The 13,095-nt window shown below is 31.7% G+C and overlaps 1 protein-coding gene across 1 annotated transcript in view; it reads right to left on the reverse strand.

The window, feature by feature from the left end:
• Window positions 1-12,833, reverse strand: part of LOC110099545 — a 31,283-nt gene extending 18,450 nt beyond the window's left edge. Inside the window, exon 1 of the mRNA XM_020826740.2 lies at window positions 11,971-12,833. Within this exon, the coding sequence (XP_020682399.1) occupies window positions 11,971-12,675 (705 nt within the window). The 5' untranslated portion in view covers window positions 12,676-12,833. The remainder of the gene's footprint in view (window positions 1-11,970) is intronic.
• Window positions 12,834-13,095: the final 262 nt, after the last annotated feature.

Here is a 13,095-nt window from a genome sequence, read left to right on the forward strand (position 1 = left end):
GAGGTTCATGGTTTCGACCAATCAAACCGGGGTCAAACCAGATGATGTAATAAATATAATATTATAAAATTAATAAAAATTACATAATAATATGACAATTTAATCTTAAAAATTTTTAATTCTAAGAATTTTTGAAACTAAAAATTAAATAAAATTTCATACATAATTAATATTACATTAATTTTAAAATTAAATATTAAATAATTATTTATGTTAATAATTACTTATATAATTGAAATATAAATATTACTAATTTTAAATTTAAAATAAGCATCTCAATCTTAGATTTTAATTTATATTAAATAAAAATTAGTTTATTATATAAATTTAATATAAATAATTGCTTTTATGTTATTATTTTAAGCATTAATTTACATTATATATATATATATATATATATATATAATAATATATATATATTATATATAATTTTAAATTATAAAAACTATATTTTATAAAGTCATATAATATTATTTTTTAAGAGTTTTTATTTGAATAATTATAAATATATAATTTAATCATAAATTTAAGAAGTTTAAAAATTATTTGAGCATGTTTTTATTGAATATTCTACAAAAAAAAATTTCAATAAATTCTCATTTCAAAACCAAGTCTCATATACACATTGTTGAAAGTTGAAACAAAAAACTACTAGTTGTTTAGTCCCATATCATTTAGGAGTTTTATGTTATATTGTTTATATATCGTTTCCTTTGTTATCCATAGGTTAGAAGCTTACATGGTATTATGACATCATGTGAGCCAAGATTATTTATATTATTTAATATATATATATAATACAATTAAATTTGAAATTATATTGTTAAATTAAAATATTTATGATATTTAAATAAATTATATTTAATTTAAACATTTATATTAAATTAAAATATTATATTTATTATTAGTTGAACCGGCCCGGTTCTTAAAGGAAACGGGACTTGGAATCAACAGCGGCCAGTTAACCGGCGGTTTCAAACCAGTTTTGACCGCCGTTCGTTGCTAAACCGCGTTCTTCAAGATGACCAAACCGGCCATAAGACCGTTCACGGTTCAACCAGTCGAACGGCCGGTCCGGACGGTTTCCAAAAACAATGCATCATAGAGCATATCCAAAAATTCAATATGATTACAAATCAATTGAGTTGATTAGAATCAAACTTAGATTACAAACAAGTGCCTCAAGCTTTTTTGTCATCACTCCTGAAGTTGGAGCAACAAAAAATAATTCTTCAAAAGCCTACAAAAGCTAAAGCCACAAGAACTCCAAAACAGAATTCCAAGTGAGGCCAAGAGCACATGGTCTAATTATCCATAAGAAATTAAATTAAGACTTTTCTTATAAATATTATGGGTGTTAGTGATAAGTCAAATCAAATGTCAAAGAGTCTAGCATAGAATCTTCATAAAGTGAGATATATTCATGCTTTAAGAGGCAAGGCTCCATTGGATAGCCATGGTTTTAAATTGCGCAATATGAGGCTCCACCTTGAGGCCCGCCTTTGCCGCATTCCAGTAAAAACGCCCGATGCTTACGCCTCGAGTTTTTTTTATGAGGCTTGTGCCTCAACTTGTATGAGGCCGCTTTGATGACCCGCCTCACCTCACTGGCATAGGCTTACGCCTCAGCTATAATATTAAAATTACATAAATCTTGAAAGTAAATGCCCGACATTGGACTCTATAGGAAGAGGAGGAAGGGGAGAGAGAGGCAGTCATCATATGGGGATCAAATGAAGAAACCCCTTAATGATGAAGTGCTTGATGACTTATGAGTTTCTTATGTATATGTCATTGCTATTTATTTTTAAAATTGATTAGTATTGTTAATGAAAAAAATACTGGGATTGAGAAAGATAGAATTTTGAGGAAACTTATATTTCATGTTGTCTTCATTATTGGGATATTTTGATTTCACTTCATTATCTTATGTTTTTTTATGTTTTATATATTCACTTGTTAGTAATAAAAAATTATTATTTTATGTTACGCAAACTTTTTGATTTTGAGGCTTACGGCCTCAAAACGCCTTGAGGCTTACGCCTCGCCTCACGAATGAAAACGCCTCAATTACTCGAATTACGCAATTTTAAACATTTGTTGGATAGCTTGATGAAATATAATAATTTAGCCTTTCAATACCCGACCACTTCAAAAAACAAAGGTGCATAATGAAACGCAATAAAGCAAAATGGTGCATACTAATAATGGACTGTTGAGAGCAATATAGGTCAGATACTTGAGGAAAGGACATTCGAGTGTAAAATGATGATATTTCACACGTTCAAAGTTAAGCTTCCAAATCTTTAATATTTTTTTACTCTAATTCTTCTGAAAAAAATATAACGAGGCTAATTGGTTCAAAAGCTGAAAAGCGAAACCAAACTTCCTAAGTTGGAACAAATACACACTGCATTAGAGGACCATCCCAAGGTAGACGTACCTTGATTGCCACAATTTATTAGAGCACCTTCACCAATGACCACTAAAAAAGTATGAGCTTATTTTCTGAAAGGTATATCCGGGGAAGTGTTGATTTCTTCTAAAAAAAGAAGAAAAAATTTATTAGGGAGAAAAAGTGTGGCGTGAAGATCAGGATCTTCGAATCAATAAAATGAAAGTTAGCAGTAAGAGTCAGGAAATTTTTAGTACAATCTGTATGGATGAGGATAGCCCAAGAACATCACAAAATGGATTGATGAGCGTCATAGCACAACCTGGAAATGAAAGAGTGATAAGCCATGAGGTTACATGTAGGATTGCTGAAATTTTTTGGATGAACTTTGTAAGCATTCATTTATCTAATTAATAGAAGACTCTTCGTTTCTTTATCATTTAATGATGTTTTGTTTATATATAAATGTGGGTTATTTGGGCCAGATTTAAGCTAGACCTCAAGTATGTTCAATTTGGATATGCAGGTTGATAATTTTTTTGCAAATAAATTTTAGGAGAGCAAATTTGAAAGATCAACAAGCAAAAACATTATTATTTCATGAAACTTGATTTGCTACAAAGATAGAAAAGCCAATGCAAAAGCAGCTCTTCATAGCTGTGAACAGGCATTGAGCATTAGAAATTTTAAGATAATGTGCATAAGGAAATCACTTCAACCATTATATAATATATATTATATATATCTATGATGCACAGACACCGGGAACACGGCGACACGGATACGACACGGACACGGGGACACGTCAGTATTTGAAAATACAGGACACGGACACGGGTTGCGACACGGTATTATAGTTTTTTATATTTTAAAAAATAGTGTATAAAAATTAAATAAGTATTAATTTTAAAATAATTTTGAAAAATAATAAGTCATTATAACTAGAATTGTGCTTAAAATGTATTAATATTAGGGAAATGTCGAGAGTCACTGTCGATTAGCCAACCTATCAGTCCACCGAGGAGAGAAGATGAAATACCTTCACTGTCAAAAAAGAAGGAAAATGGAGAATATTCGCATGATTGGGGTATTAGGTGCAGATGTTGATTGGTATTGTGGATAGAAAATAAGAAAATTTAGTTTAAATCCTGGCCCAAACACAATAAATTATATTTTAACAAAATTCATAAAAATATTTAAAGATTACACGTGTCGGACACGCGTGTCCAATTTGTATTTAAATTTTTTAATCGGACCGTTTTCGGGTGTCTACTGTGTCCGACAAGTGTCGGAGGATGACGGGTGCGGTGTCGTGGTAAACGGACACTGCACGCCTCTTTGAGTAGAAGTGTCGGTGCATCATATATATATATATAAGTCTGCTGATGCTTAATATGGGTTGGCGAATCAAATATTCTAGAAAGTATGAAAGAGATATGTTTAAAGCTGGGTGGTCCTCGTTGTCAATTGCGACCAATGTATTCAAGGAAAACTAGTGGTACTGCCAACCACAAAACAAAATATGTAGTAGTTAACCAAACTTCAAATTTTTGTTATTTATAAATTCGTTTAAAATTAAATTTGAACTTATTTATTTTTAAATTGCTACTTCCTTTAATCATTATAAAAAGAAATCTTTAAGAGGATATTTGGGGACAATATTTTGTCGTTTATAAAAAGTGGTTGACTGCTTTAGAAAAAAAGTAAAGAGATGGCTTTGGGCCTCTTTCACTTGCTGAAGAAAAAAAATTAGGCCCAAGGACTCAAAAAACAATAAGAAAAAGGAAAAGAGAGTGAGAAGAAGCAGAAGAAAGAGAGAATAAGTGAAAAAAGAAAGATACGGAAAAAAAAAAAAAAGAAAAAAAATAGGAGGAAAAATTTTTTAAAAACTTGTGGGGGCCTTTCATTTATGGCCATCATGAAACATTTCAATGCAGTGCTCAAACAAGCATTGGTGATTTAGCAAATAAGACAGAGTGTAGAGGCAAGTTCACAGTAAAGAAATATCCTTACTGATGTAAACATCAAACTCAATGTCTTCAGTATCTTCTCCTTTCAAATCTCTTAGTTTGATGTTTTGCTCCTTATTATTCTCCAAAATATAAAAAATTGAGTAAAAAAATTTGCATGTACCCTACTCACTTAGTGGCATTCGTTTTCAATGTGATCGTACACATGGGTGAGTGAATATTAAGTGAGCACATAAATTTCATGGCTATTATTTAGGTCTTCTTTGCAATTTCCTTTTTCTCCTTTATAATCTAGCTGATTTTTTCCCAACAAATATTAAATAAAATATAGATTACAAAATTGAAACCTTTATAGGATCCATCCCAATACTAATTGGGTAAACTTTGCACCAAAGTTTAAAATTGGGACATGGGTATTGAAGCATTTCACGTCATAAGACAAAGGACGTAAGCCTCAAAATTCTAAAAAATTGCATAAAGTGAAAAAACCAAAAATGTCAAAAGCGAATTTTTTGTATAATAACCAAATATATATTAAATGGATGACATATTAACTTTCTTTGAACTATGAAGTAACAAATTTGATATACATATAAAAACAAAAAAATTGCATAAGACAAAAAATGACAACTGAAAAATTGTGTGAAATAGAAATGAAATACAAACATCAAAAAAAGAAATACAACATTAATATAGAAATTGCCATAAAAATATCAATAACATCAAGTTCAACTCCAAATTCATTCTTTCTAGTTCTGTATATCCATATTTAATTTCTAAAGATAGTTGAAATAATATGACAACAACTTAGAAACCACTGAGTTGTCATCACTAAAGGGATACTCTCTAATATAACTAAATAAAATATTATTATTATTATTATTAAAATACTATTTAAAAATATATAATGTATATGTTTTAAAGCACAAATTTCAACTAATTATTTAATCTAACATCACTTGGAAGCTTTGTCTTATGTTGTTTATATAGTTTTTCTTATTTCATGGATTAAAAGCTCACATGGGGTGATAGAACCATGTGGGTATGAATTGTTAGTGTTTAATTAATACATAATTATTATAAATATTTCAGCTCATTATTAAATAAAATGTTTACAGTTAAATTAATTTAATATTTAATTAAATATTTTATATTAAATTAAAATATTTAAATATATTATTAGTTGAACCGGCCGGTTCTTAAGAAACGGGACTGGTTCAACAGTCGGCCAGTTAAACCGGCGGTTCAAACCAGTTTTGACCGGTTCGTTGCTAAACCGGTTCTTCAAGATGATCAAACCGGCCATAAGACCGGTTCACGGTTCAACCAGTCGAACCGGCCGGTCCGGACCGGTTTTCAAAACAATGCATCATAGAGCATATCAACAAATTCAATATGATTACAAATCAATTGAGTTTGATTAGAATCAACTTAGATTACAAAGTGCCTCAAGCTTTTTTGTCATCACTCCTGAAAGTTGGAGCAACAAAAAATAATTCTTAAAAGCCTACAAAGCTAAAGCACAATGAACTCCAAAACAGAATTCCAAGTGAGTTCCAAAGAGCACATGTCTAATTATTCCATAAGAAATTATAATAAAGACTTTCTTATAAATATTATGGGTGTTAGTGATAGTCAAATCAAAATTGTCAAAGAGTCTACATAGAATCTTCATAAAGTGAGATATATTCCATGCTTTAAGAGGCAAGGTCTCCATTGGATAGCCATGGTTTAAAATTGCGCAATATGAGGCTCACCTTGAGGCCCGCCTTTGCGCAATTCCAGTAAAAAACGCCTCGATGCTTACGCCTCGAGTTTTTTTTATGAGGTTTGTGCCTCAACTTGGTTGAGGCCCGCTTTGATGCCCGCCTCACCTCACTGGCATAAGGCTTACGCCTCACGCTATATATATTAAAACTTACATAAATCTTGAAGTAAATGCCTGACATTGGACTCTATAGGAGAGGAGGAAGGGGAGAGAGCAGTTCATCATAATGATGATTCAAATGAAGAACCCCTTAATGATGATAGTGCTGATGACTTATGAGTTCTTATGTGATATGTCATTGCTATTTATTTTTTAAAATTTGAATTATATGTTAATGAAAAAAATACTGGGATTTGAGAAAGATAGAATTTTGAGTTGAACTATATTTCATGTTGTCTTATTATTGGGATATTTTGATTTCACTTCATATCTTATGTTTTTTTATGTTTTATATTATTCACTTGTTAGTATATAAAAAATTATTATTTTATGTTTATGCAAACTTTTGATTTTGAGGCTTACGCCTCAAAACGCCTTGAGGCTTACGCCTCGCCTCACAAATGAAAAACGCCTCAATACCCGAATACGCAATTTTAAACATTGTGGATAGCTTGATGAAATATATAATTTAGCCTTCAATACCCACACTTCAAAAAACCAAAGGTGCAATAATGAAAACGCATGATAAGCAAAAATGGTGCATACTAATAATGGACTGTTGAGAGCAATAATAGAGTCAGATACTGAGGAAAGGACATACGAGTGTAAAATGATGATATTTCACCGTTCAAAAGTTAAGCTTCCAAATCTTAATTATTTTTACTCTAATTCTTCTGAAAAAATATAACGAGGCTAATTTTTCAAAAGCTGAAAAGGAAACCAAAACTCCTAAGTTGGAACAAATACACACTAGCATTAGAGGACCATCCCAAGGAGCGTACCTTGATGCCACAATTTATTAGAGCACCTTCACCAATGACCACTAAAAAAGTATGAGCTTATTTTCTGAAAGGTATATCCGAAGTGTTTGATTCTTCTAAAAAGAAGAAAAAATTTATTGGAGAATAAGTGTGGCATGAAGATCAGGTTCTTCGAATCATATTATAAATGAAAGTTAGCAGTAAGGAGTTCAGGAAATTTTTAGTACAATCTGTATGGAGAGGATAGCTCCAAGAACATCACAAAATGGGATTGATGAGCTCATGAGCACAACCTGAATGAAAGAGTTATAAGCATGAGGTTACATGTAGGATTGCTGGAAATTTTTTGGATGAACTTTGTAAGCATTCATCTTATCTAATTAATAGAAGACTCTTCGTTTCTTTATCATTTAATGATGTTTTGTTTTATAATATAAATGTGGGTTATTTGAGCAGATTTAAGCTAGACCTCAAGTATGTTCAATTGGATATGAGGTTGATAATTTTTTGCAATAAATTTTAGGATGAGCAAAATTGAAAGATCAACAAAAGCAAAAACATTATATTTCATGAAACTGATTTGTACAAAGATAGGAAAAGCAATGCTAAGAAGCAGCTCTTCATAGGTGAACAGCATGAGCATTAGAAATTTTAAAGATAATGTGCAATAAGGAAATCACTTCAACCATATATATATATATATATATATATATATCTATGATTGGTATTGTGGATAGAAAATAAGAAATTTAGTTTAAATCCTGCCAAACACAATAAATTATATTTTAACAAAATTCATAAAATATTTAAGATACACGTGTCGGACACGCGTGTCCAATTTGTATTTAATATTTTTTAATCGGACACGTTTTCGGTGTGTCCGACAAGTGTCGGAGGAGTGTCGGGCGAGTGTCGTGTCGGACACTGCACGCCTCTTTGAGTAGAAGTGTCGGTGCATCATATATATATATATAGAGTCTGCTGATGCTAATATGGGTGGCGAATCAAATATTCTAGAAAGTATGAAGAGATATGTTTAAAGCTTGGGTGGTCCTGTTGTCAATTGGACAATGTATTCAAGGAAACTAGTGGTACTGCCAACCACATAAACAAAATATGTAGTAGTTACCAAACTTCAAATTTTTGTTATTTATAAATTGGTTTAAAATTAAATTTGAACTTATTTTATTTTAAATTGCTACCTCCTTAAATATTATAAATAAGAAATCTAAAGAGGATATTGGAGACAATATTTTGTGTTTATAAAAAGTGGTTGACTGCTTTAGAAAAAAAAGATAAAGAGATGGCTTTGGGCTCTTTCACTTGCCTGAAGAAAAAAATTAGGCCCAAGGACTCAAAAAACAATAAGAAAAAGAAAAGAGAGTGAGAAGAAGCAGAAGAAAGAGAGAATAAGTGAAAAAAGAAAGATACGGAAAGAAGAAAAATAGAAAATTTTAACTGGCCTTTCATTTATGGCCATCATGAAACATTTCAATGCAGTGCTCAAAACAAGCATGGTGATTTAGCAAATAAGCACAGTAGTGTAGAGGCAAGTTCAACAGTAAAAGAAAATATCCTACTGATGTAAACATCAACTCAATGTCTTCAGTATCTTCTCCTTCAAATCTCTTAGTTTGATGTTTGCTCCTTATTATTCTCCCAAAATATAAAAAATTGAGTAAAAAAATTTGATGTACCCTACTCTACTATAGTGGCATTCTTTTCTCAATGTGATCGTACACATGGGTGAGTGAATATTAAGTGAGCACATAAATTTCATGTCTATTATTTAGGTCTCTTGCAATTTCCTTTTTCTCCTTATTATTAATCTAGCTGATTTTTCTCCAACAAATATTTAAATAAAATATAGATTACAGAAATTGGAACCTTTATAGGATCCATCCCCAAATACTAATTGGGTAACTTGCACCAAAGTTTAAAATTGGACAATTGGGTATTGAAGCATTTTCCGTCCATAAGACAAGGACGTAAGCCTCAAAATCCAAAAATTGCATAAAGTGAAAAACAAAATGTCAAAAGCGAATTTTTTTGTATAATAATCAAATAATATATTAAAGGATGACATATTAACTTTCTATTGAACTATGAAGTAACAAATTGATATACATATAAAACAAAAAATTGCATAAGACAAAAAATGACAACTGAAAAATTGTGTGAAATAGAAATGAAATACAAACATCAAAAAAGAAATACAACATTAAATATAGAAATTGCATAAAAATATCATATAACATCAAGTTCAACTCCAAATTCATTCTTTCTCAGTTCTCGTATCATCCATATTTAATTTCTAAAGATAGTTGAAATAATATGACAACAACTTAGAAACCACTGAGTTGTCATCACTAAGGGGATCTTCATTTGAGTCATCATTGCAACAAATTGCTCTTCCCCTGTCTCATCACTTGTGGAGTCTAATGCTTCCCAAGCTGAAATAATATGCACGACAGTGGAGGCTGAGGCAGAGGCAGCAGGCTAGAGGTCAAGCCGTCGAGAGGAAGCAATTGTGGCTCGAGGGTTGGTGTGTAGGTGTGATTTGTTCAAGACTTTAGTTTAGCATTTAAGCAAATTTTAATTAAAAATATATATAAATAGGGTGACGTGAGACGCACCTCAGCCAAATTGAGGTGTACGCCTCACAAAAGTATCTTAAGGCGTATGGCTCGAGGCATTTTTCAAACACGCCCACATGCTATTTTAAAAAATGACTTGCCCCATGCAAAAAATAGTTATGTTGTTGAGCACTTGATTCCATTTTAACTAAATTTCAGGTTCTACTTTGCAACAAAAAAAGAAAGGAGGCCTGTCTGGGCTTCTATCCATATGAAATCTAAAGATGTTAGTGATGTCAATGCATTATGGAGAAAGGCACAAGAAGCTGGCAGCATAAATGCAAGCTAGTATAGGAGACTAAATACAATAAATGCACACATAACTACTTTGTTATCTTATCTCTCTCTACTACCTTAACATCTATGTCACCTATAAATCCTTTCTCACTACACTAAATTTAAATTATATAACTTCATGTCTTAAAAACAAACAACATTAATGGGCGTTTAAAAACTGTTTTTTGAAAAATATAAAGTTCAACCTTAGAATCTAAAGGTTTTCATTTGAGTAGATCAAAAACTGAATACATGACGTATAATTTTAGTATAGATCTAGTAGGGGAATTGTGACTTTGGGTGATCAAGTCATTTATAAGAGTACAGGTTTTAAATATTTTGGGTCTCTTGTTCAAAGTGATGGGGAAATAGAAGCGGATATTATTCGTAGAATTCATGTTAGATGATTGAAATGGAGGAATGCATCGGGTCTGTTGTATGATAGAAAAGTACCCCTCAAACTTGCGGGAAAATTTTGTAAGATGATGGTAAGACCTGCAATGTTGTATGTTGCAAAATGTTGGCCATTAAAAGAAAAGCATAAATATAAGTTGTGTTTCAGAAATGAGGATGCTCAAATGAATGAGTGGCTTCACTCTTAGAGACAGAATGCAAAATGAGTATGCATGTCAAAAGGTTGGAGTAGCTCCAATGGCAGATAAGATTAGAGAGAGCCGCCATAAATTGTTCTGACACACAAAATGTCTGCCTTTCGATGACTCAGATTGGAGAGTTGATGTATTGGATTTGATCTATGTTAAGAAATGTAGAGGTAGACATAAAAATACTTGACTATAAAATATTAGAAATGTCTTTTTATATTAAATTTAAATGAGAATTTGACTTTTAATAAGATACAATGGAGAAAAAAGATTCATCTAGCCGACCTCACATAATGGAATAAAGACTTGATATTATTGTTGTTGTATAAAGTTCAACCTTCACGTCATTAATGCCACAAGTTCATAATTTTCTGTGTCTTAAAACTAGAAAGAATTGGCAAAGTTGACCATAAATTCAACCCCAAAGCAATTATCGTGTCGACATGGAAAAGCCTTTAATTAAATGTATTTTTGCTTTTGTTTAGTGATTTTTTGTATGGGGGATGGACATACTTTATGGTATTATCTTTTGTTCATGAAAAGTTTTTTTTTTAATTTCGTGTAATTGTAGAGCTTGTAAAGAAATGACAAATTTGGTTGCTTGTTACATACATAAATATTTTAAAAATAGTGAAATCAGTAAAATTAAAGTTATTTCTATTTTTTTATTAAAAAAAGTTTAATAAAATTTTTCACAAAAATTATAATCCCTAAAAAATTATATTTATTAAATATTTTAATTTAAAAAAAGATCAAATTACCCTCACACTTAACAACATTAATTTTAACATTAAATGTTAGGACCAAAAGATCTCATTTGGAGGATTTGAGGGACCAATTTATTCCCTCAAATAGTTGGGGCCATTTTGGTTCTCACAAAGAGTTGATGGACCATTTTGATCATTTTCTCAATGACCACACAGATTTTAAGAATTGAAGTAAAATGTTTAAAAATTGAAGTTTCATAGGCATACTAGCAACTTCAGTGTTGATTGGAATTAGGAGTAAGGTTTTATCGCATTTGCAATGATTTGGAGAAGATTTTAATGATACTAATTATATTTCATGCAATTTATGGGTAAACTCAAAGTTTGAAAATTAATTTTAAAGTAAGCTAAACTTCAAACAGGTTCAAATGAAATTTCAGAAAAAGGCTACCATTAACAAAATAAAGATTCAAGAACATGATAAAACTAAAAAACTGATTGAAGTTTAATTAAAAACTCTGATCACATTAATAATAGATTTGCATTACTACGATATTATTTTTTACCCAAATCATTGAATGTAAATCTTTGACGTGTCCCAAATGTATAATTATTTCCTAAGCAATACAACAGTAAAAAAAAGGCTCCGTTTGAAAAATAGAATGCAATCAATAAAAAATTTAATGCTTGGTTCACCTTGTCATCAATAGCAATTTTCAGGGGAATGATCCGGCTCTTCTGCTTCAACCTATACAGTTTCCTCCCCAGCATAATAATCCCAACCATAGCCGCAGCTATGGATATCGACCAAGCAGGCCTTACCCTGAAAATGCAAAACTTCAGCAACTCCAAAGGCATCTTCCACCAAACATTCTCCCTCTTCTCACCCCCGCTAGAATCAGCACAAACATGCACAGGTATCATCTCTTGCGCACCAGAATTCTCATTTCCCTGACTTTGTCCTCCCTGATTCTCACACATATCATCTGTTTCTTCAGAAGCCGTTTCCATAACCGAATCCCCTAAGTTCCCAAGCTCCATCTTTTCGCTATCAGGCAGGGATCTCTGCCCATCAGAAGATTCATCTGACCAAAAACAATTGGAATTCCCTACCGGGAGCTTCATTCCAACAAAACCTAGCTTCCCTCTAGAGCCTTCGAGTAACCTGGAGTCAGAATCCGGGTCCACCCAGCTGGGGTTATCGGAATCGTTACCAACCTCAACACTTTCCTCCTCCGACGGAATTTTTCTTCTGCGGCCGCCGGAGTTAAGGGAAAAGTAGTCGGCTTTGATGGCTCCGTCCTCAGTGTCCTCGTCAAGGACTTCGACGGATTTGAGGTTGTCTGAGATGTTCGAGCTCAGGATCATCTCCCATTCATGGAAGTCGGTGCCTTCTTCCATGGAAAGGGATTAAGCCTCTACAGAAAGAAGGAATGGGACAGAAGCACGGAGGAGATTGCCGACCGGATTAGGGTTTTCTAGTTTGATAGGAAAGAGGCGTACGTACAACGTAGGACAAGAGGAGAGAGAATTAAGTGAACAGATGTTGCGCATGCCGCAGTGGTAAATAACCCACAACAAATCTAACCAAATAAATTTTATAAAAACTTTAATTCAAAAATTTTAAAATTCTATTTTATTTATGGCGATTTTCTTATTTTTTTTAATAAAAATTTATTTTAAAAATAATTTAAAAAAAAAAAACTCTTATAAATAAAATTTTAAATAACTTATAAGAAACACAACAATATGATTCTTTTATTGATTTTGATAATAATCATTTATTTGGCCAAATAAAATGCTCTTTTAAAATAATTTTAA

The sequence above is a fragment of the Dendrobium catenatum genome, unplaced genomic scaffold (assembly GCF_001605985.2).
Source record: "Dendrobium catenatum unplaced genomic scaffold, ASM160598v2 original_scaffold_62511, whole genome shotgun sequence".
Classification (NCBI taxonomy): Eukaryota; Viridiplantae; Streptophyta; class Magnoliopsida; order Asparagales; family Orchidaceae; genus Dendrobium; species Dendrobium catenatum.